Raw genomic sequence first — 24,745 nt, forward strand, 5'->3', positions numbered from 1 at the left:
GGACTGTTTTGTCATCTTCATTAGTTGACCCCTTTGGTGCTGCAAAAACATTCCTTTTATCCCTGCTTACATGCGTGGCTCTGAGTTCTCTAATGTTAGCATAGCTGCTCCAGCTTTCCTAGGATTGCCGTCCTAAGCAATGTGTTTTCCAATCCCTTTACTTCCAAGTTATGTCTGGTTTTACATATAAAGTGCTTTTCCCGTGCTCAGTGTATGTGGAGTTTGCTCTTGACCCTGTCTCACCATCCCTGCCTTGACTGGAATGGTTGCAGTGGTGCTGTCCACAGGAGCTTTGGTGATGACGGGTCCCGTCCTCTGCACCGTGGCAGCCGCCAGCCGCACGTGGACGGCGCTGGCACCTCACTCGGGTTTAGGCCATTTGTCGTTGGCACAGATGCCGGTATGCTCGGGGTTAAATCTCCCACCTTCATGTTCGCAGTCTGTATCTCCCTTTCTTTCTTTTCCTTTCTTTCTTACTTCATGTTTTTGGAGGAATTGAATGTTGTTAATTATTCCATTTTGCCCCCACTCGTGGCTCATCAGCGATACCTGCTCGTTTTGTGTTTTTAGTGGCTGCTTTGGAGTCTCTGGTGTCCACCTGAGCTGCTGACAGCGTGTCCTCGGGTCCTGCTCAGGCACTCGGCGTGTGACATGGGAGCCTTGCACGGCCGACTCCCGCTTCCCTTCGGGATGGCGCGTTACTGCTAGCGGGCCTCTTATGGCTTTCACTTTATTTATTTGTTTTTTTAAAGATTTTATTTAATTTTGACAGAGAGAGAGAGAGAGAGAGAGAGAGAGCCAAGCAGGGGAAGAAGCAGGCAGAGGGAGAGGGAGAAGCAGGCTTCCCGCCCAGCACGGAGCCTGACGCGGGACTCGATCCAGGACCCCGGGATCGTGACCTGAGCCGAAGGCAGACACTTAACGACTGAGCCACCCAGGCGCCCCATGGCTTTCACTTTAATAATCAGTGTTCTCTGAGATAAATTTAAAATGAGACAAGGTGTCTGTTTTATTTGCCTTGACGCCTGCCCTCCCACACCGGCTTCTCATGTAGATGCACATTTCGTTTTATTGATTCTTCTGACCTGACAGTTTTCTTGTAATGGTTCCTGGGCGGCACATCTGGCTGGGATGGAGTCTCTCAGCTTTTTTGTCTAAAATATTTCCTTACTTTTCTTCTATTTTTGAAGTATATTTCCACTGGGTATGAAATTCTGGTTGAAAGGTTTTTTTCCCCTTCTTTTGGCACTTTGCTGCTGGTGCTGCCGCATGTTTGGGTGAAGCGTCCCCCGGATCCCGCTCTGTGGTGGCGTCGTGCGCCTCTGGCCCCTCGGGGACTGTCCTTTTCTCCCGCAGGCTTCCTGCAGTTTGGACTTCTGTGCCCTGGGCTCTGAATTTTTAGTGTTTATTCTGTTTGGGACTTTATGAAATTCTCTATGAAACTCTCAGTTTTTAATTGCGTAAAATTTGGATACTTTTGGTCCTCATTTCTTGAACTTCTCCTTGTTTGTTTGTGGCCTGTCTGTGGCTCCCCTTCCCCTGCCGGGCTGCTGAGTGTTGCCCTGAGGTCCCCGTGGCTCGGCCACCGCGCTCTCCTCGAATCCAGTCCCCTGTGCCCTGCAGCGTCACATCCGCTGCCAACCCCAAGCAGGGGGCCCTTCACAAGGGCCTCTGCGGCCTTTCCGCACGTTCGGTCTCTCCTTGCTGGGTAGACGCACCCCTTCATGTCCCTCAGTGCTGTTGTAACGTTGACGAATGCTCTTCTCCACTAACGTCATCTCTCTCGTTTCTGGGTCTGATTTTATGTTGGCTGATGTTTCTCATGGTTAAGGGTCACATACGTGCTTCTGCTTCTTCGTAGGTCCAGTAAGTTTTAAAATTGTGAATTTTGGGTGCTTTTGTGCTGGATTTGGTTGTTTTACTTGAGGAGGATTAGACTTTGTTCTAGGGGCAGTGAACTTACTTGTGGGTCACTGTGATCTCTTAGGGCTTGTGATAAACATCTTTTAGGGCACTTCTGAAGTAGCTGCCACCATGACACTCCCCACCCTCCGGAGGTGCGGCCTGTGCGGTCACTGCTGGACGCTGCAGGTGCTCAGAGCTCCTCTCCTTCTCCTGCCCCTGACTCACCGACCCTGCTGGGTGAGGAGGTGCCTGCAGCTCCCTGGTGACCCCTGTGCCCTAAGCTGAGGGGCATCTTTCCCCGTGCAGGCACAGACGTGGGTTTGGCTGGAGACCAGGGGACGGGACGGGCTCCTGGAGCCCCTTCTGCCTCATCGTCTCCCCTCTGTCTCCTGCCTCCAGGGCAGCTGCTTGGACCTGCCAGGCCCCGGGGTCCACCTCCGGACCCAGCAACGCCAGTCCTGCCCCGGCCCGCCCTCCCTGCTCCGCGGTCTGGCCTTGCTCCTGGGAAACGGCCAGGGTGATGCTTTCCCAGGGCTGTGATGGAGTTTGTACGGGATCAGAACATCATTTTCCATCTTTCATGCAGTTTTAGCCATTTTCAGGGGATGGTAATCCTGTTTCCTTACGACAGAAGCTAAAGTACTATCACCCTGCATTGTGATTCTAGGAGAAGTTGGCTTATGTTTTCTGGTCTTAATTTCTGTATTCCGTTGGCCAGCACATACCTCTGACCTGAGAGTTGCTCCACATGACCCATAGCTGACCCGCCGCTGACAACAGTGACCTTTTTGCATCTTCCCTTGCCTGTTTCTCCTCTGTGTCTCCTGTGCTGGTGGCTGGCCCCCTCCCGCCCCAGTCGTGCCCACTGGACATCTGGGCCTAAGGAGCACGATGTCCTCCCTCTCCCTCCACTCCTGCAAGTTCAGCCTCCCACAGCCCTACCACCTCTTCCCCGAGGCTCTGACCTCCTCGTCCTGCCTCTGCCCGCCTGGATCCTTCCCTGCGTGGGTCCCCTGGGCTGCGTGCAGAGACCCTGCTAGTGTCGTGCGGTCACCGTCTCACTGCCCACCCTGTCTGACCAGCGGGCTGCTTGGGAGTGAAGTCTGGGCGCACAGTTCTGGGGAGCCCGACCCCCCAGCGGCCCCAGCAGCGTGTTTGTGGACGTGGGCATCTGTCAGGTTTCCGGCCCCTCCCTGTGGTAGTAAAGAAGGGGTTAAGCCTCAGACTCCTCCTGCTGCCACCAGGGCTCCCCCGAGCTGTGGCTCCGTCCCTTTGTGGGTGCCCGTGGTCGGAGGTCACACCCCACGACATCCCAGCAGGGAACGGGGTGAGGCTCTTCCAGGCCAGCAGCTTCCTTGGAAGAACACGAGGGGAAGCAGCACTTGGACGCTCTCACTCCAGGTGAGAACTGGGTCTCGTGGGCCCTCTGGCTGCAGGGGAGTGTCCGAGCTGCATGGCCAGGTGCCAGGACTGAGGAGACACCGGATCCTACGGGACAGGCCTCAGCCGGCATTCCCGGGCATCGTCTCTGCTGAGGTGGGAGCCCCCACGGCCTCCCTCAGACCTCCGTGGGGGCGGAAGTCTGTGTGGGTGGTGGCCTTGCTGGCCTTGCTGCTGGGCTGGGACATTTGCACCCCCCACGCCCCGTGGGTCTGCAGTATGGCTGACAGCCCCTGCCCCGGTTTCCACGCCCACCCACAGCATCCTTGAGGTGCACCAGACCCCCTGGGGCTGGTGGCAGTGGCATTGTAGACGGCTGCACCTGCTGCTGTGGCCGCGCTGGCACACCCATGGCCGCTGTGCTGGGGGGCCTCCCGGGCTGCTCTCAGGCACCTTCCCCCCACACCGCAGCCAGTAAGGGGCCTGCTCCCCGAGGGCCCTGCACGGCCTGGTGCTTGGAGCAGGGGCTGGAGAGCTGCATCTGCATCTCCCCCACTGAGACCATCAGCCGCCCTGCCCTGCCCTGCGGGGTGTAGCTCTCCACCTTTGTAAAGGCTGCCATCCCCGCCCCACCTCTGCCCTTTCCTGGGCCACTTCCTCCATCTCTCTGAGCTCAGCTGCTTCAGCCCTGGATCCGAGGGCTCGGATCCTGTGTGGTGTGTCGTTGTCGGGGCATGGACCCTGCTTTAGCACCAGTTGCTGGCTGTTGGGTCCTTTCTGTCCTGTGACTCGTAAGTCTGCAGTGACCACACGCACATGTGTGCAGGCGCTCATGCGGGACCGGGTTCTTGTTTCTCTTGGGTGCGCCAGTGCAGGGGTGCTGGGGCCTTTCTGAGGGGCTGCCCCCTACTTTCCTCCCTTTCTTATGGCTCTGCGTGCCCCGGGGTGGGCTTGGCGTTCCATCCCTGATGCTCTGGGTGAGCCCAGGCTGGGAGGGTGTGACTGCCCAGAGCAGGCAGCTCCATGAATGTGTGTGCTCCCCTCTGCTGTCTTGCAGCCACCCAGGCGGACCCAAGTGACCTCCAGGAGCTGTTCCAGCAGACGTCGGCCAGCGTCTCCCGAATCAGCTGCAGTGGTGAGTCTGTGCCAGGCCCGGTCTCACTCCCACCGGACCTGGCCGTCTTGGGCCACTGAGCATGGCACAGGAGGTCGAGGTGACATGGGGTGGTGGGCATGCCAGCGGCCATCCTCTTACTCAGCCACCCTGCAGCCCAGGAGAGCACTGTGGTCTCAGGGCGGGGTGGGGGTGGCCTGTGCGTCCACTGCCCCCTGCAATCTGGACAAGTGCCCCCCGGGAAGGGGTGCCTCAAAGCCTCCCTCTGACTGGCCGCACGGGCCGCCTCACAGGTCGCCGGGATCAGGAGTGAGAGCCCTGTCTCACCCCATCCTTAGCTCCTGTAGACCAGGGGGATGGGGGGTGGCTCGCCATACCCTGTGGGCCAGGGTTGGTGTTTGCCCCTGAGCCCTGAGCTCTGCCAGGTCAGCAGGAGACTGCTGACCAGGAGAGGAGAAAAAGCCGCCTCTCCAGACCTAGGGTGAGGCCCCCAGAGGCAGCTCCCTAGGGCTGGGAGCCTGTGGGCCTGTGCCTGAAGGGCGGGGGAGAGGGCTGTGCCTGGGGCGCTCTGCTGGGGGCATGACTGGCCGATGTGGGGCTGGGGCTGGGCTGTGGCAGCAGCTGTCCTGAACCTGGCTGCTCATGGTCACTGTGGTCTCCTTGGCCTCAGCCCCCATGTCCTTGGGCTCCTTACCCTGTCTCTGCTGGGGGTGGGGAATGTGCCCTGGAATCTGGGGATCAGCCAGTGGGGGTATTTCTGCTCCTGATGCCCATCCCTTTCTCTTGGCAGTGACCTCCTTGGAGCAGAGCCTCCAGTCCCTGGGGACACCGAATGACACGCAGGAGCTGAGGGAGAGCCTGTGAGTGTGTGAGCGTGCGCATGCCCGTGGATGTGCACAGGCGTGCCCTGCACCCACTTGTGTGCCTGCCTGTCCACATACCAGCCCCACACCTGCCGGGACCACATGCACGCCCCACACACCCGAGGGCCAGCCGAGCTCGTGCTCGAAGCCTGAGGCTGAGCTCACACCCAGCGTCCCCCTCCATGGGGCGCACCCATGCATGCTGGTGTCTGCTCAGGTGGGAGACATGCGTCTGCTTGCGTGCTTTTTGGCCCAAATGTGTGTGTCACAGACCAGAGCTCACTGAAGGGGCCTGCACACGTGTGAACGCACCTGTGGACACACCAGGTGACACGGGTGCACCGTGTGCACAGGCAGCTTGCAGGTGGTGGACATATAGGCTGGGTTGGAGTGGGGCTGTGTGGTTTGGTTCTGCCCCTGTGGGGGTGGGGGTCCTGTTGGGCTTTCCTTTTGGGGTTGCCTAGGATGAGGCTGTGCTCCTCACAGAAAGGCTTCTCAGGAGCTGGGTCTTTGGGGAACGAGAAAGGCGATTTCTGCAGGGGGGCTAGCCTGGCTGGCATGGGGCAGGGGGCAGCTCTTTTTATGCCCTGCCACCCAGGGCCTGGTGACACTTCATGAGAAAGCCATGTGATCCCAGCATGGCCCGGGTGGGGAGCACTGAGGGGGAGCCTGAGACCTGCATTTACACCCTCTTTCCCTTTGCCACCTCCTTGCCAGGGGACCCTGGATTGGTTGAGCCTGAGCCTCCTGCCTGGGAAGGACGATGGTGTGGGGCGGTGGACCAAATGTACTCTGAGGGGTGTGGGCTGTGGCCAAGACCACATGTCTCTTCTTGGCATTGATGTCTGTTGGAGAGGCCACAGCCCCTCTTCATCTATTTATCCATTACCCTGTCCATCTGTGTGTCCATCCAGCCACCCACCCGTGCATTCATTCCCTTACCCGTGGGCGCACCCACCTGTCCATCTATCCACCTGGACATCCATCTACCCACCCACCCATCTACCCACCCACCTACCTACCCGTCTACCTGTCCAGCCACCACCTACCCACCCATCTATCCATCCACCCGTCCATGCATTGGTTCATCCATCCATCCATCCACTACCTGTCCATCCATCTTTCCTCCTGTCCATCCACACAGGCTAGCTGGGACCACTTCGGCTGAGTTCGGGGGTCCAGAACTTAAGGCAACTGAGGGTCCTTTGCAGGTTTTATGTACAATTCTGTTTTTAATTATTTTTATCTCTTTTTTTAAAATAACATATTGTTTTCTGATTGTGAAAATAGCATATGTTCATTATAGGAAATGTGGCCACACAGGATGTCTGAGGAGGCACTGTTAACATTTCGGTATTTCCTGCCAGCCTCTTGTCAAGTCCTTACGCATTTTGCAGAATTGGATTTCAGTGAATAATGTTCCGGATCCCGCTTTTTACCGTTAGGAATCTGGGGTGCGTGTGCCCTTATTACACACTAGAAACATGCTCTTCAGAGCTGCGGAGGATACTGTTGAATCTGGGTAATTATCGAGCTGAGACTCTGAGCCGGATCTTCGGGCTCTTCCCATTTCTTAGTTCCTGGGAACAGTGCTGTGGTGGATCCTTCTATTCACGCCTGTTTCCAGGTTGGGTCCCTGGAGCGGTGTCCCCTGGGTTGAGCGGCTGGCATTTTCAGGGCCCTGGCCCCTGAGCGCGTTTCCAGGGCTGCCTTGCCCAGCTGGCTGGAGGCTGGTGTCACCGGCGTGGGTCTGGAGAGGAGAGCTGGCTCCTGCACCTTCCTGCCTGATGCCAGGCCTGCCTGTGTGATGGAGTGTGGTTGGGACCACTGCCCCCGTTCCTGCCCCATCGACCTCAGCTTTCAGATCCAGCAACTCTGGCTTTGGCGCCTTCCTGTCCCCCCCAGCCAGAACCCCGTTCCCACCAGAGCCCCTCTGCTTGCAGGGTAGCTCCTCACCAGGCTGCAGGCCTCGGGCCTTCCAGGACCCCTTTCATGGTGGAATTTGTGCATATCATGGATTGTTAGCATTTTTAAATGACTGAGGCCAGTGTAAGCTGCCAACTCTGGGTTTTCTCCATGTTGGCAGTCAGTGGTTTTTTTATTTTGTCAAGGAAGGACTGAAAAAAGTTCACTATCATCCATTATTGCCCTTATTTTACAGAAGATAAGGCATTTCAGTATGACAGAAGCGGGTGGGCTCTGATCTCGGGAGAGAGGACATTCCTTTAAGATGAATACATCTAGTGGCCTAAGATCCTCACAGAGTTGAGCCTGATCTTCTCGCCTTGCACAAGACATGTGTGGTCTTTGGCATTTGTGTCAGGATTCTGAGCGGACCCCGCCTTGGGCGCTGTCATGGGTTCCCCGGTCGGCTGAGGTAGCCAGGTTGGAGAACTCTCTCCCCTGTGGAGTGAAGCTCAGTGGCCGCGGGACCTTGTCTATCTCTTTGTCTCTTGGAGGTGTCACCCGGCCTGCTGTGGAATGGAAGGATGGGTGTTCCAGGAGCCCTGTGTGAGCAGTGTGCCTGTGGCCAGGGGCCTGTCCCCTCAGCCTCCTGAACGTGCTGTGGGACAGTGCTGGCTCCAGTCTGTAGGGCCCTGGGCACAGCATCAGGGTGATGGGGCTCAGCCCTCACCTGGCTGTTGTTGGGCTGTGTACACAGCAGGCAGAGAGGCTTCTTCTGGGCTGGATGGGGACGGCTCCCCAGCTCTGGTGCCCCGGTGGTCCCAGCTCCTCCGAGCGGGCATGGGGCTGGACCGCACTGCCTGCCTCTCACAACATGCTTGAGTCCCGTGGTGGTCAAAGTGCAGACAAGCTCTCCCTTGTCTGTCTGTTGCATTGGCATCTGTGAAGGGGCCTGTGGGCTTCGGCCTCACTAAGGCAGAGGGAGGGCCTGCATGGGGCCTGGGAGACACCAGGAGAGTGGTCATGGGGGTCCTGGAGGCTGCAGTGGGCTGGGTGCCCCGAACCAGGACCGGTGGACCTTGGGGGCAGAAAGCAGAGGCGGGTGGGTGGCCCTGCCCGGGGTGTGTGGGGGTGCATGCCAACCCCTCACCTCTCACTTTTCCACCTTCACGTGGGCCATCTCTTCCTTTAGTGCCCGCCCAGTGCCACCTCCCTCAGGGGCTGCTCCTCAGCTCCCTCCACCAGAAACACCTTGACTGCTGTATCCCGCACCCGGGGTGACAGACAGCCCCAGGGGCAATGTTTGGGAACATGTCTGGAGGCCCATGAAGCAGGGGGGTGCGTGGGCCATCCTGCTGTCCGGCATGGCCTGCCTCTTCTACTCCAGAGCCCCTCCCTTAGTGTGCCCCCCCAAGCGCCCCACGGTGGCCTCCCCCCATCCCGCACCACACTCCCTGGCACCCCACCGTGTCTGTAGCCTGGTGCCCTGGCCAGCTCAGCCCTGGAGCCATGTGCTGACAGGCTGGGCAGTGGGGCATGGGGGGGTCAGCCTGTCCCCTCCTGGCTGTGTGACGTGCAGTGTGACCCGGGTGTCCCGGTCTTTGACGTGAGGACCCAGACCCTTCCAGCGGTGTCCTGTGGGAAGGAGGCAGTGATGGAGTCCGTGCCTGGTGCTGGGCTCAGCCCCGCAGAGGTTCAGTCAGCTCTGGCTGCAGTGGGAGGACGGCCCACAGCAGGGGTGCGGGTGGAGGGAGCCGTGGGGAATGGAGAATGGCCTCGGAGGGTAGCAGTGCTTCTTGAAGGGTATGGCGGCTGCCTGGGCCCTCAGCTCAGGAGCTCTGCTGCGGTCCCCAGAGCCCCGAGACCCCCCCGCCCTGAGTTGCTGGAGGGTGGCCTGGCCGGGGGGGTGGGGTGGGGGGGGGAGCAGAGCTCTGCTTGGAGTCCTGTGTGTGGGCACTTGCTGATCACCGGGAGTGTGGTGGGGCCCCTGCCCGGAGGCTGGACTGGACGGGGCAGGTGTACCTGGGGGAGGGTGGGTGGTCTGGAGCCCTGACCCGTCCTCAGGGGGCCATGGCAGAGCCTCCTCCTCCTAGGGACCGGCCTCACCCACCTGCCTCGCCGGGGTGCGGGTCCTCATTTGACGGTGGAGGCAGGTACCTGGCAGGCTGCCCCTGCCCCCGTGCTGAGGGCCTAGTCCTGTCCCTGGAGCCGGTCTGCGGGTCGCTCCTGCCGTCGGCACCTGTTCTCCATTCTCGCCCAACCCGAAGGCACCCCTCCCTCTCCCTGGTTTGCAGCATGGGGGTGAGTCTGTGTTCACCAAGGGGGCTTCCCGCCTGGAGAAGGGAGGTGACCACCCAGTGTCCCACCCCTAGTGTGGGACACGGGACGGTCTCCCTGGGATGTTCTGACCGTCTCAGGTTTGTGGGGGCTGCTGCATGCGTGTCTTCTCACTTGACCCTGTGCAGGTCGAGGTGGCCCCATGTGGGGTCCCACGCGGGGGTGTGTGTGAGAGGTGTCTGCTCAGGGTCTGCCCGATGCTGCCTGGGGGGTAGGGCTGAGGTCTGGGGTGGGGGGCAGGGTGGAGGCCCCGGTGGGTGGTTGTGGGGGCAGGGCAGAGGCCCTGGTGGCGGGATAGGGCCCTGGGGTGCCCCTGGCTCCGAGTGGGCAGCACCTTCCTCCCCTTGGCAGGATTTGTGTCCGGATCGGCTCCGAGGTGATCAGGGAGGCCTGGATCACGCTAATCCAGCACTGCATGGGGCTGAGGCTCTTGCAGGGGCCTAGTGCTGACAGCCCAGGGCTGCTGTGGAGGCACCGGGCAGGCTCTGTCTTCCTCCTCCCAGAGCTCAGACCAGCCGGATCTGGTGCCACGTGAGCTGCTCATTCCAGCCCGGTCACACATGCACGTGGCTGCAGAGACAGAGCCGGAATTTGCTTAAGAACTGGGGTTGGGGGGACACACTTCCAGCCCTCGCTCTGTCCTCTGCTGTCAGAAGTCGTCCCCGGTGGCATCGGCCCCCATCATCTGGGCTGACCTGAGATCTGCCGCTGACTCCTCAGAGCCGCCTCGGGGCCCGGGGCTTCCCCGACTCCGTCAGAAAGCTGAGGCAGGAGAGGGAGGACTTTCCCGGGCTGCACACAACTGCTCCCTGGGAAGTGGGGGTGCCGGCACCTGTCATCTTAACCTGGGGACGCTGTCAGGACTTGGGCGTGATGTTCAGCTCCGTCTCTAGGGGAAGCCTGACAGCAGCCCTGGGGCCAGACGCGCGGCCTGGAGGCCGGTGGGACTGAAACCTCAGAGCTGGTGAGCCCATTTGGCAGGTGCTGTGAGGAGGCTTGTGTTGGCTTCAGGATGTCTGGGACTCAGCTGAGAGCACTCGGAGCTGGGGTGCCTCCGCAGCTGGGGCTGGAGCATCTGGAAGCTTCTTCACCACTCACGGTCAGCAGACCGATGCAGAACTGACCTGGCATGTCCCCCGTGGCATCCGCACGTGGGCTCTCCTGTGGCACGGCGGCCCCCGGGGGGCTGAACTTCCTCAGCTCAGGGCTCCGGAGCAGATGCTCTAGCGAAGAAGGTGCGGTTGAGCCTGTCCCGACTCAAGGAGAAGGGACCCAACCCCACCCCTCAGTGGGAGCGGTCAGAAGCTTTTGCAGCCACTCTTCAAACTGCTGCAAACTCGAAAGCAGCAGTGGGCATGTTGGACGAGCCCCCGAAGTAGCAGCCTGCCTGGGGGGGGGGGGTCAGTGAGGTGGGCACAGGCCAGACCACGTGGGCCTTGTAGGCCTGGCACATGGCTTGGGCTTTATTTCCAAAGCAGTGGGAAGCCAGTGGAAGGTTCTAGAATGCAGTGGCATGATGGATGGCCGTGAAGGCAAGTTGGAGGAGGAGGCGGTCACTGTGGGTGGAGGGAACTGCAGGAGAGGCAGGGAGGATTGCCATGTATGGCCTGGACGGCCGCCCCCTCGGCCTGACAGCTGTCCCTTCAGTCCGGTGGGTCGGGCTGAGCTCCTGCCGACTGGTGACCCGCCCCCCTCCCCCCCCCCCGACCCCAGGCAGCTGGGACCCTTGAGCATCCCTGACGGCCACACTGCTGTGCTGGGGGATAGCCTCGCCCCTGCCTGTGGGACTGCGTAAGGGCAGGCCTGGGTGCTTGCCTCAGGGGCTTTGGACTGATGAGCACATGCTGGGCACACGCTGGGCCCACAGAGCACGGGCAATTTCCTACTGGTTTCCCAGAGCCTCCTCAAGGCCTCAATGGCTGAGTAGTAGTCCACCGTTGGACGTCCCTCCAAATCCGTAGGTCAAAACCTCACCCCAGGGGGACGGGGCCAGGAGCGGGGCCTCAGGAAGGGGAGTAGGTCCTGTGGGGGCAGCCTTCACAAATGGGACGAGCGCCTGTGTCAAAGGACCCCAGAGAGCCCCCTGGCCCCTTCCACCCTTTGAGGACGCCACAAGGAGGTGCCATCTCTGAACTGGAAGGTGGTCCTCGTCGGACACGGAAGCCAGCATCCCTTTCCTGGACTTCTCCAGACTCCAGCCTGTGAGGGGCTCGTCTGCTGTCTCTAAGGCGTCCGGTCGTGGCGTTTGTTACAGCCGCCGGAGCTCGCTGACGTGCCGCCTATCAGCTGTCGGGCTGGGGATTGTTTCTTCCGGGTCGTCACGAGGAAGGCTGCTGGGGCCCGTGTGGACGTGCGCCTTCTGTTCTCTCGAGGGGATTTGTATTTCCTGATAACGACGTTGAGTGAGCATCTTTTCACAGGCGTGTTGACCATTTGTATGTCTTTGAAGGTGTGTCTGTTCAGATCCTCTTCCCATTTTTGAATTGTGTTCTTTGGTCTTTTTATTGTTGAGATACTCCCTCCTAGAAGCGTCTGTCTGGCCTGTGCACCTTGCTCTCCTGGGCTTTTGCCTTCGCTGGTGTGGGTCATGCGTCATTCTCCTTTGCTGGCTCCGCCTCCTGGTTCCAGCCTCTTTCCTTCTCTTCCTTCCCATGTTGGGGGAGCACATGCCTGTGGCCTGCCCGTGGCGCTCTGTCCCCTGAAGAGACGTAGCTGGTGGCCGTGGGCGCCCCTCACCTTCACCTGCCCTGGCCCTCCTGCCCAAACGTGTCTCCTCCCCACTCTGCTCTTCCAGAGCTCCTGGGCCGGAGCCTCCAGGCCCTCCTTTGACTGCTGGTTGCCTGCCCTGGCCATGCTTCGTGTGCGATGCTGCCCCTCCCTTAGCCTCCTGACCCCCTGCCTCCCTGTGCAGCTCGGCTGGACGCGCCCCTTCTTCCGCAGACTTGCCTGGGCACCGGAGGCTGGGGGGGCGCGCCTGGGTCTTGCTGGTTGCCTGCTGTGTGTCACGCCCGAGCCCCGGGCATGCAGCATGGGGCTGGCGTCCAGGCTAGTTTTTTTTGTTTTTAGCATATGATTATCCAGTTACTCCCCACTGTTTGTTGAGAGGGTTACCCTCTCCCTGTTGTGAGTACCTTGGCACCAGGGTAACCAAAAAGTACTTGATCATGTATGTGTGGCTGCATTTTGGGTAGTTCTGTTTCATTGGTTTGTATGTCTGTCTTTTTGACAGCACCGTGTTGTCTTAATCACTGAAGTGTTAGAGTAAGTCCTGACATCCGTTGTGGATGCCTACAGCTTTGTTCATCTTTTTGTGAAATTCTTTTGGATATTTCTGGTGCTTTGTATTTTAATATCAATTTTAGAATAGCTTGTCAATTTCTGCTATTTTCATATTCTACTTTAATTTTACTTGAGATTGCATTGACTCTGTAGACCAACTTAAGGAGAATTGACCTCTTACAATCTTGAGTTTTCCAACCTGTGAAGATGGTCAGGGTTTCTCTGGTATAAATGTTCTTCCATTTTCTCCGGCAGGTCCTTATAAGGTTAGTGTGCAGGTCTTGTGTGTATTTTATTCAATATATCATTAATAATTTCGTGTTTTTTAATACTATTCTACAAATTATTATCGTTTAAATTTCACTTTGTAGTTGTTGGTTACAAGTATGCAGAAATACACCTGATTTTGTGTGTTGCCTTGTGTCCTGGGACTTCAGCCGAACAAGTTCTCTTCTTTGTTCTGGTTTTCCTAGAGTTTTTATAACAAATATGTGTTGAATTTTATCAAATGCTTTTTGTAATTTATATAATTTACGGATCTGGTTTTCTCCTTTTAAAATTTATTCTGTTACTATGAGGATTTCATTCACTGTTTTTTTGAGTGTTAGGTCAACCCTGCGCTCCTGGGATGGAATCCTCTTGGTCATGATCTATTATTCCTTTCATGGGGGGCTGAGGGGGCACCTATCGGTCAGGGCCAGTCAGCCAGGGCCACAAGGATGTCTGGAGATGGCCCATCTCCATGCTGCTCGTTTTCATAAAGAACCTTGTAGAGAGACCCACTCACCGTGTGAGTGGCACACACCATAAACAGGAGGAGACTGGCAGAAAATGAAACACGAGGAAGGAGGGCTGCAGACGTGGTGGGAGCGGCCGTGGAAGGGGGAGCGGGGCTCACCTGCTCACAGCAGAGAAGACAAAAAACCAGCATCCACAGGCCGCCTGAGAAGCCAGCAAGCCAGTCACAAGGGAAGGAGAGAGCGTACAGGTAGAAGAAAGCTCATCCATTCGTAAAGCATGAACCAGTTAACAGAAACAAAAAAGAATAAGAGAGAGACCAGGACTCCAGATCCAACACGGAAAGGCCGATTAGGAAATATTGTGGCTCTATTATGATACTTCATAACGAAGATGGACCAGAAAAATTTCTCAAAAGATATAAATTCTCAAAACTGACTCAAGAAGGAAGGGAAAACCTAAATAGCTCTCTATCGGAGGATTTACGCGTGTCCTTAAAGACATTCCTACAAACACCCAGGATCAGAGGTCGTAGTTACACCACACACACCGCAGAATGCAGAGCGCTCGCCTTTCCCAGCGCGGTGCTGACACCAACACCTGGGCAAAGACTCTGGAAGAAAACGTGCTGCACATCCCTGTAAACGCAGTAGCAGGGATCCTTAACAAGATGTTAGAACGTAGGCTCTCCCAGTCGTGGAAGGGACTGTCTCAGTGCTGCTTCGGTGTTCTAGCCGGGGGCACAGCGGGGCGGGAGTGCGAGCACTTTGTGACATCAGGGCAGAAGTGGAGGGGGCGGTGGGAGCGGGGACGGGGGGGCGAGCCTGCCCCCCCCCCCCCCCCGAGGCGGCGGCCTCCATGAGCCGGAGGCACTTGTCCCGCTGCTCCTGTCCGTCCAGTGTCCCCTGTCCGGGCGGCTGTTGCTGGTCACAGGCCCTGGGCATGGCTGCCTGTACCCCTTGTCCTTCAGGGTGGCTGCAGAGGTGGTAGGGGGTGCAGGCAGAGAGGCAGGGGTCTGTCCAGCACGGTGAGAACAGGGACAAGGTGACAGGAGCGGGGACTGTGCTTCCACGGAGCACACGCGGCCGTGCCTCAGAGCTCTGGGGTTTGGAGGGCGTGGCCGGACACGATGTGCCAGCTGCAGGCTGCTGGTGGGATGCAGTGCTGGGCACGAGGGGGCACGTGGAGCAGTGGGCGAGAGGCGGCCCGAGTCTGGGTCAGTGCCTGAGGGTCGCGCTGCTCTCAAGAATGAGAGGAGAGAGGCTTTGGGAAGGGTGGCCCTGGGGCTTTGGCTGGAGGGACTAGAGGGACGGAGTTGCCGTGGGCGAGCCCGCGGAGGGGAGGGTGGCTTGGGCATGTGGAGGTTGAGACGCCACTGGACATCCAGGTGGAGCTGCCCAGCGGGCTGTTGGTGGGGCCAGGCCTGAGTTCAGGCCCAGGTGTGGACGGGTGTGGGGCACGGCGGCACACAGGTGACTGAAGGCCACGAGGCTAAAGGAGAGCACCCAGGAGGTGAGCACGGGGAGCGAAGAGGGTGGTCCAGGGTCTGAGTTCCGGGTGCAGACACAAGAGGTCAGGGAGCTGAGGAGCCAGCAAAGCCCCTTGAGCAGCATGGCCCCAAGCTGGGGCAGGGGGGTGCCAGGAGGGCAAACTGTGGGCCATGAGGTGGGAGGGAGCGTGGGGACCACGGGAGGAGGTGCAGTAAGGAGAGTGGGGGGGCTCAGTGGTGTGTAATGATTGAGTGAATCCGAGGGGAAACTGTAATCTGCGGTTTCCCGTAATTTGTTGGTGGCCTGGTGGAAAGGGTGCTCACGCTGCGGTCCTCAGATGACACCCCCCCCAGGCTGGCCTGGGGGCTCCTCCCCATCCCCCACCCCCCGCCCCCCGCCGGCTCTATGCTGCACCGTCTGTGTGGCCTAAGGGCAGGTGTCAGGGACCCAGGCGCAGGTCAGATGGTGCCCCCACCGCTGCCACGCGGGCTCTTGCAGGGAGCAAAGGGGGCATCAGGCTGCAACTCAAAGGGTCAGGAGGGCTCTTCTCTGGTGCATGTGCCTGCACAAGGCCCGAGGGCAGGGTCTGCCCCGGGTGTTGCTCTGTCTAGGGGGGCCATGGTCTCCCCGAAGCGGGTGAGGAGCTGGTCTTTTCAGTCCCTTCGAGGTCACACTCCGAACCACGAACCACAAACCAAAATCCTGGGCCCGGCCCCCAGTGTTCTTGGGGCTGGAGGTGGGAGAGTCATCCCGGCCCACAGAGGCTGTGGGGCCAGGGGTGTCTGTGGTCACCCTGCTCCCCCAGGTTCCCGACCTCACTGACCCCCGGACAGGTGGGCCCAGACACAGCGTGCGTGTGGGGCGTGCAGCGGCCATGCGGGGCGGGGCTCCTGACCGTGGCAGCTCGGGTGTGATGTGCGCTACGGGCCGTCCCCCCCAGTCCAAGCTCACCCCTGTCCTCTCCCTCCTTCCCCGCCCTGTCCCTGCCTTCTCCGTCTGTGGGTGTGTCTGTCTGTCCGTCTCTCTGGGCCTCTGACCCTCGTCCCCTCCCGTGGCTGCTCTGTTGTGCCTCTGCCTCTGGTCTTCCTGCTGGTTCTCCTGCTCCTGTTGACTCTTCTGCCGCTGCGACCCTTGACCCCTGCTCCTGCTCTGGTCTGGTCACCTTTCTGCCGCCCCGGCCGCTCTCGGGGCCTTCCCCTCCCGCCGTCCCCTGCCTGTCCTCTCTCTCTTCCCCGGCCCCGCTGCAGGCACACGGCGCAGCAGGAGACCAACAAGACCATTGCGGCCAGTACCAGTGCCCTGAGGCAGATGTCGGCGCTCCTGCGGGGCTGCTCCCGGGTATGTGGCCCTGGAGGCGGGGGGGAAGGCCCGGGGCTGGGGGGCCCCTGGGGAGGTGGGTGGGCCCGGGATGCCTGCGCTGGCCTGGGCTTGGGCCGGTGCGCCACCTGGGCCGGAGCTCGATGTGCTCGCTGGGCACCTGCTGTATGCCCGGCGCTGCTCTGGAGGCCCCGAGTCCCAGCCGGATTGTCTGGACAGAGACGCATGACACCCCGCCCCCGCCGCCACCTCCCGTCACCCACCCTGCCACCCCGCACCACCTCGTCCTCACCCACGCCAGTGCTCATCATCAGAGCACACACGTAATGATGTCACAGTTGCCACCATCCTTGGAGCCACAGCCCCCTTCACAGCCCTGACCCTCCTCACATCACCTTGTGCCCCTCCCCCGTGCAGCCCCCCCCATCACCTTCACCCCTGGCCGCTTACTTCCCTGCACCCCCTTTTCCTGGGCTGGCACATCTGCATCTTTGTCATCCACGCCCTCTCCCATTCCCAAAGGCTGGGGGCGTGTGTCACAAAGCCTTAATTACTCTTAAGCTCTCGGTGGTCCTGGGACAGGGGCTGTGTTCACGAGGAGAGCTGTAGCTGTTCCTCGCTCATCACATGCTGCCCAGGGCGCCTGCCCACTCCATCGGCAGACCTGGGCGCCTGTCCGGCCCGGGATGCGGGAGTGTGGCCTCTGCAGACAGAGGCTGGACTGTGGTGTGGAGGGTTCCCGTGACAGGCCCGGGAAGCTGACACCGCTGCCACCCGATGACCACAGCGGTCCGCCGAGCGAGAGGCCGGTGCAGACGCCACGTGCTGCGTGGCCCTGTGCGTGTTGCTCACGTTGGGTGCGTCTGGCCATCCTGCCTGCTGCTGTCCTCAGCCCCTTTATCTGGAGGGACGCTGAGGCCTGGAGAGTGTCCTGCATGAAGCATCTCAGCCAGGGAGGAGTCTCGGCTAGATTGCCACTCTGGTTTTTCTGGGTCCACAGTCCATGTGGTCACTGTGTGCACCACGAGGGCTGAGACTCCGAGCTTGAGTTCCTTGGGGGGTGGAGGGATCGCCTTTAGCCTAATGTGTCCTTCCATTTGTCTACCCACCCACGTAGCCACTGGTCTGTCCGTCCATCCACCCATCTAAGAACCCAGCACACACTGATTGAACACCTACTGTGTGTGAGAGGCTGAGAGAAGGACACCGATGAGGCTCTCACGGCGGTCGGACAGCCTGGCTGGGAGGCACTAGAATTGCTCCCTGCTCCCTCGGAGAAAAGGCTGTGCCCGTCACATGGGGCTGATGCTGGATCACCCAGCCCGGAGAGCACTGAAGAGTCCCTGGGCTCTTGGCTCTGTCCCGGGACACACATAGAGTGCCCCTCACAGGAGCCTCCCCCGGACACTAACTCAGACCCACAGTCACACGGGGACTACACTGAGTCCCTCTGGGAAAAGTGCCCCTGAACTGTGGCCAGCCTGCTCTCCTGGAGGGGCTCACGTGAGCTGCATGGCGGCGGCAGAGGGGCGGGCACCAAGCTTGGGGCTAAGTTCCAGTTGGAGGTAGAGAGAAGCCTCCCGGCAGGGGTGCACACTCTGTGACTTGAGATGCAGGGTCTGCCTCTCCTGGGAGATGACGAGGGCAGGAGGGGCCAGGAGTCCACGTCGTGGTTCTGATGCAAGGGCACAGGGCGTTGGTGTGGCTTTGTGCCGGTGCGGTGTGGAGAGACGTGAGGGTCGGGTTCTGGCAGCCGGGCGGTGCTCACGCAAACCCGAGCAGGCAGTGCCGGCTTTCGGGGCCTGCTTGTCTGTCCCCTTGCTCGGCAGTATGTCTTGAGCGCTGGCTCTGTGCCAGGCATCATCTGGGGCACTGGTGTTGGCGAACAAGACGTGAAGGATGGAGGCCGTGCGCTGCCGAGCGCCTGGCGGTGGGAGAGAGGTTTGATGAGTGCAGTTCTGACCCTGGGGGTGAGACCCGGCCTGGCGTGTGATTAGCCGCAGGTCCCTGGAGTCAGCAGCCGGGCCTCATGGCCTGCCTCCAGCCCCGTGCGGCCGTGAACCCACTTAGAACTCAGGCTCAGGCCTCCTGACCGTCAGGTAGAAGTCGTGACACTTCTCGTTGTGGGGACCAGACAGGTGCATCGTGGTGGAGCAGCGCCTTGCTCCGCGGCCAGGGCTGAAGATGCGGGATGGCATCTGCAGGGGTGCTGGCGTGTGATGGCTGGGGCACAGTAGACGGGGATGAGCCCAGTCCAGCAGCAGCGCGCTGGTGGCAGCGCGAGGCCGCGGATGGGGGTGGCGATCGTGGCGAACTGCAGTGCCCAGGGATGGAGGGGGCCGCGGGCGAGACAAGGCCTCGCTGTCCTCATAACCCACATTCTCCCTTTGCAGCAGGAGTGTGTTCAGCTGGACCGCCTGAAAACTCAGCTCTCCGGTGCCATTCAGCGCTACGGCGTGGTGCAGAAGGTGCGGTTCCCCAGGGAGACCTGGCGGGCCGGGTGGGGTGGGCCTCGGCCCTGCAGCTCCCCCTCTGGCAGTCTTGTCCCTGGGTTGGCCTGGTGGGGTCCCGTGCCCTCGAGCAGAGGAGGGGCCAGGCCTGTAGACGGCCGACAGTTGCCAGGAGCCGTGACCTCAGTGTGTGCAGTGAGGGATGTTTACCTGCGGGTGTTGCCCGGGAGGCATCTGGCAGGTGGGAAGAACGGGCATTCCTGTTCTGACAGGTGAGGACACTGAGACCCAGGGCTTATGTGTGGGGGAGGGGGCCATCCACCAGATTGTTGGCAGAGCCCGGCCTGGCACTTGGCCCAGCACCCAGCTTTCCTGAGGCCCAGGATAGCTGTGTCCTGTCACGGAGCTGAAGGTGGGCTCTGCTGTCAGGCCTTGTCCACTACCTTGTGCTTATCTGACCGTTTCTTTTCTCTTCCCCACCTTTTCTGTTCTTCCTGTCTCCCTCCATTCTTTATCAGAAAATTGCAGAGAAGTCCAGAGCCCTGCTTCCCACAGCACAGCGGGGTGGCAAACATCAGGTGGGTGCCGAGTGATTCCTGTGGTCCGTGGGCATTGGGTGACGGCCCAGCGTCCAGTGCCCTTTGTGTTTGGGGAGAAGTGGGAAGCACTGGGCAGAGGCCCCATCTAAGGGGGTCTGACTTGGCAAAGAACCTTTTTAAAAACATTAAAAACTTTTTGAAAACAAACAAACAAAAAAGCATTTTGACCTTAGTTCCCTGGCATGGGCCGGAGATGGAGTCCTGAGTGCAGACAGTTCCGCGTGCTGCGCGGGGCTGACTTGGACCCGACCAGCCCTCTGGGGAGCAGAAGCTGATAGAAATGGGAGGCGCGAGTATGCCCGGAGTCCTGGATGAGCAGGGGAGAGAGTGGACAGAAACAGCCTTTGACGGTGTAATGGCTGAGATTTTCCAAGGCTGTCCAAATATTTCAAGCCACAGCTTAAAGAACCTCTGTGATAAACAGGATAGACTTACCTGTACTCATAATAAAATTTTGAAAACCAAAGACAAAAAAATCCTAAAAGCAGATTAAAGCCCAAGAAGAGAATTCACGTCATTTTTCAAGGAGCAGCAAGACTTACACCTGACGCCTGAGGTGGGTCCATGGAAGCTGGACGACAACACGGAGCCATCTTTAACGTGCTGAGAGAGAGTGGTTGCTCACGTGGAATTCCATGCCTGCTGAAAATATTTTTCAGAAATGAGGGTAGAATGAAAACATTTTTGGAGAAGCATAAACAGAGGGAACTTGCCATCGACAGAACTCTGACAGGACCAGAGGGAAGTGGTCCTGGGCAGACGGGCACCAGCGGGAGGGGCCGCGTGTCCTGGAAGCACTGATGTGTGGACACATCAGAGCTAACGTTGGCTGTTGAACAACGCTCCTTCCCTGCGGGGCTTGGCCGCAGAGCAACTCCCAGGAGCCTGGCCGGCGGGCAGCACAGGAGTAGGGATGAGCCGCATGGACGCTGAGTGTCTCCGGCCTCCAAGAAGCGACAGGAGCTGTGGCCTACGGCAACTTGTGGTGAGCCAGTGCGTCCTGCCTTACGCAGGGGACACTGACAGACAACATGAGAATATCAGTTATACAGTAAGTTAATAGAAACAGGAAATAATAAAACATACCCGACTAATTTAAAAGAAAGCCAAAAAAAAAAAAAAGGAAAAATAAAACAGGAAGGAAAACAGGAAACAAGTTGTAAGATGGTAGATTTATACCAGGTTTGTTTATAACTCCATCAGAATGACCTGACCCCTCCAATGAAGAGGCCCAGATTGTCAGACTTGGTTAACTATAAATCCAGAAACGTATTGAGAGTTAGAGGATGGACAGAGATACATGGGAAGCCACAGCGCAAAGGAAGACCGGCGCCCCGTGCCTGTGTCAGCGTGAGCGAGTCCGTGCGGAGAGGCGTCCCTGCCTCACAGGACAGCATGGCGATTCACATACAAGATGCGGTTTTACCTCCATGCCTGATAACACAGCCTCACAATACGCAGGACAAAACCGACCGTGATAAAAGGAAAAATGGTAAATCCACAGTCACAGGTGGAGATTGTAACACAGCTATCGAGACGACTAATGAAGGAAACAGGAAAGTTCGGTGAGGATCTGAGAGACTCTGTCAGTGCGATTAATGAACATGGTCTTGCCAAATGGTCGCTCGTGACACGGTAACCAGCCGCGGGAGAGCGTGTGTTCCTGCCGGTGTGCAGCGTGTGCTGGACTCTCCAGCCAGTCTCCACAGGTTCCAGAGGGATGACGCAACCTGAAGTACGTTTTTGGATCAGTGCAATTAAACTCACATTTGATACCAAAAAGGCAATTTCCAGGCTTGGGAATGAAAATAATACAATTTGAAGGAACCCATAAATCAGAGAAGAAAGCACAGTGGAAATTGGAAACCATCGTGAAGTGAACAACGGAGAGAATGCAACAAATCCAAACTTGGGATGCGGCTGAAGCAGCGCTCCGAATGCTTCCTTCAGAAAGAAGAAAGTGTGAAAATCACGGAGCTCATTCTCAATCTCATGAAGCTGAAAAAGCAACACCAAATTAAATTCTAAGAAAATAGATAAGAAAAAGCAGAAACCAATGAAATATAAAGTAGATATGTATTGGACAAATCCAACAAAGCCAAAAAAATTTTTTAGAAAGATTAGTAATAAATCCCCCATGATTAGTCACGATACATAGAGAACAAATTACTAGTATCGGGAATGACAATGACTATATCGTGGATACTACACACTAAGAAAAATAGAAGTTTGAAGATACTATGATACAACTTTACATCAATAAATTTGACAGGTAAAATAGAAATTTTTTTTTTTTTTAGAAAAAAATGTGAGTTACCAAGACCTACAGAAAGTCTGGAAAGCCCAGTATTTATTACAGAAATGAAATCAATAATTAAATAATTTCCATTGTTAAAATGCCACCAAAAAAACTCTAGACCTAGATGATTTTATTGGTGAATTCTTCCAGATATTTGAGGAATAAATATTACTAGTTTATACAAACTCTTAAATAAAACACAAAAAGAGGAAACACACGAATATGTGTTGCTTTACGAGGCCAGCAAACCGTCATTCCAAGTTCCTATGAGGGTGTCACAAAAAGGAAACTAACATGTTCTCTCATGAGCATAGGGGCAAAAACCCTAACCAAATCACTAAAAGGCTAGATCTAGCAATGTATAAAAGGGTAATACATCGTTATAAGGTGGGGCTCATTCTGGGGGTATGGAGTTGGTTTACATTTGGAAATAACCCCATGTAAGCCGCCATGTTCATAAAGTAAGAGAATCTGCTGGATCATCCCAATAGGGAGAGAAGAGCACCACCGAGGGTGGGGAGCAGAGCTCTCAGCAGGCTGGTGGATACGAATGCCTTTAACCTGAGGGTGGGTGTCTTCAGAAGCCCTATAGTTAGCACCACCCTTACTGCTGAGACGTTAAAAGCTTCCCTCCTGAGACCGAGGACGAGACTCGGGTCTAGGACTATTCTCTGCCCCACTGCCCTGGAGGGCGTGTCCAGCGCCCCGAGACACGACACAGAAGTGAGAGGCGTATGGAGACCTGGGGAGGAAGAAGCCCCATCAGAGACCGTGTGACTGCATTACTGGAAGATGTGGATGAGTCTGCAGTGAACTTAGAGCTAATAAGCGGTGGTAACAGGGTCAGTATACAGGGAAGCACTGTGCTAGCAGAAGACAGTGTGCAAATGAAACTTAGAAAGTGACACCATTTGGAATGGCATTGGGACTAGGAAGAAGCCTTCGAACAGCCGTTTGAGCAAGGGTGCTGCCGTGCACTAGGGAATGGAGGGTCTATTCAGGGCTTGATGCTGGGTTGGCCAGGATTTGAGCTGGGAAAAAGGATCCTGTTGAGCAAGTGACAAGTCCAAGTCCAGACACCTCTAGCCTTGCATCTCGGTGTTGGAGTCACCAGGGAAACAGTGCATTCAGTTCCTGTGAGGAGAAGAGCCAGCAAGATCTGCTCCCGTGGTGGGCATGGTCCCCTGTGGCCAGCAGGTCCCTCCTGGCGGTTGATGCAGGGCCGTTGGCTTGCACGCCTCGCCCGTACTACAGCAGAAGGACCCTGTCCTCTCTGCGCAGGGGACAGACACAGCAGTGGGCTTGGCCAGGTGCCATGGGATGCACGTGCTTTCGCCGAACAAGGAAGTCTGCATCGAGTCTGAAACAGGGAAAGACGTTGTCTTACGAGCCAGCAAGCCTGGCACAGCTGTGAAGGCTCTGTCTCTTGGTGAGAAAGTGCTCCAGGCCGTGGTCCGTTCTTATGTGGCTGAGAGGGGCCAGGAGGGCGCATGCACGAGACTGCCATGGCCAGCAGACCCTTTACCGCAACCCTCCCCCCACGTGCAGGAAGCACTTCGGCTGGAACATGGACCTACATGTGAAAGGTAAGACAATGAAGCTTCTAGAAGATACCATAGGAGTCTGTCTTCCCATCTTTATGGTGAGTGGACATTTCTTACACAGATGAAAACGTACCAAGTGTAAAGCAGATCAGCTTGACGTCCTTAAATTAACACACCCTTAAGTGAGTGAAAAGGGAACCTAGAGTGTGAAAGAAGGTGTTCACGTATGCATGTCTGGAAAGGACTGATGTCCCTAATATGTGACGATCTCTAAGAAATCAATAAGAGGCAGACAACTCATTTCAAAACCATGAAAGAGCAAGAGCCTTAGGCACGTCACAAAAGGGGACATCCACATGGCCAGCAAGTGCACCAACGTGTGCTCGGCAGGCGTCATCCGAAGCAGGCCAAAGGAGCCCTTGGGGCTCGGTCACTGCCCGCCCCCTCGCACCCACCGGAGTACTCAGCACAGTCAGCCTCGAGAGTGCTGGGAGGCTGCGGGGCAGCCGGAAGCCTGTGCCAATGGGAGCTGGCAGACGCCATCCTCTGGACCCTGAAACACTTCCTGGATTCATGCGCTCTCTTTCCTGCGAACTCGCAGTCCCTCCCCAAGTGCACGGCCGGTGGGGGTGCACATGTGCGTTCACCCAGAGTTGCGCAGGAGAGTGCTCATGGCGGCTGACAGGAGGTAGCAGGCGCTGGGAAGAGAGCCAGCCTGCGGTGCGGCCGCCGGATCATTTGTGCTGGATTCCCACACGGGGCCTGCAGCTCCAGAGAGCCAGCTGTTGCCAGCGAGGCCCACCGTGTGATCTCGGAGAGAGTGTTGAGCCAAAGAAGCCTGAAACCAGAGAGAGGGGAGGGCAAACCCTGGCCAAAGTAATGGGCAGGGTTAGAAGCCAGACGGTTGTTTCCCTTGGTTGGGGGCAGCATGGTGGCTGGGGGGCTGCAGGGGCACGTCTGGGGTCCTGGTGATGTTCCGTGTCCTGCCTGAAGTCTTTTCTTGGTAAGAATTCAGACCTGCGCACTTTTGATTTCTGGACCGAAGATGTGTTGTGTTTCAGCCACATTTTTTTAAGAAGGAAGAGAATGGTCAGCAGTGTTCCTGAGAAATTATGGAAGATGAGAGTATTTCCAGGAATTCTGCAAACTGAACAGCGAGATGACGTATCACCCTGTTCAACACAGGCGTGGCTGTGACACTGATCTCGCAGACTTCGGGGATGCTGTCTGCAGGCTGGCGGTCCTGGCGGGTGGTGGGGGCGCCCACCCACCACCTTCTCCCATCGGAACCGAGTGCCGGCCATGGCCATGAGCAGGTCAGCCCTCCGGGCCAGGTCCACGGTCAGTCTCAGACCCGATCAGGCCTAGCCAGGGGGCAGCGCCGGGTGTGTCTGGGCTGGTTTCTGCCCCTCACTGGGGACAGCCCGCGGAGTGCACTGCCATCGGCAGGCTCAGCGTAGGTTTCTGCCAGAGCTCCGTGTGTTTGCGGCCATGGCGGGAAAGACATGCTTCATCTTCCTGTGTT

General features: G+C 57.9%; 1 protein-coding gene across 7 annotated transcripts in view; it reads left to right on the top strand.

Annotated features, from left to right (window-relative positions):
* TSNARE1 (t-SNARE domain containing 1) overlaps positions 1-24,745 on the top strand; it is a 101,332-nt gene that overhangs the window by 49,179 nt on the left and 27,408 nt on the right. For all 7 annotated transcript variants that reach the window (XR_015768052.1, XM_088022730.1, XM_088022731.1 and 4 more), the window contains 5 exons: positions 4,343-4,420; positions 5,190-5,259; positions 16,259-16,349; positions 18,722-18,796; positions 19,297-19,356. Coding sequence is in view for 6 of the 7 variants with exons in the window: in XM_088022730.1 (XP_087878856.1) it covers positions 4,343-4,420; positions 5,190-5,259; positions 16,259-16,349; positions 18,722-18,796; positions 19,297-19,356 (374 nt within the window). In the remaining variant the exon portion in view is untranslated. The remainder of the gene's footprint in view (positions 1-4,342; positions 4,421-5,189; positions 5,260-16,258; positions 16,350-18,721; positions 18,797-19,296; positions 19,357-24,745) is intronic.

Source organism: Eumetopias jubatus, unplaced genomic scaffold (genome assembly GCF_037043125.1).
Source record: "Eumetopias jubatus isolate StellerSeaLion01/CBP00866 unplaced genomic scaffold, mEumJub1_p1.0 scaffold_4, whole genome shotgun sequence".
In the NCBI taxonomy this organism is placed as follows: domain Eukaryota; kingdom Metazoa; phylum Chordata; class Mammalia; order Carnivora; family Otariidae; genus Eumetopias; species Eumetopias jubatus.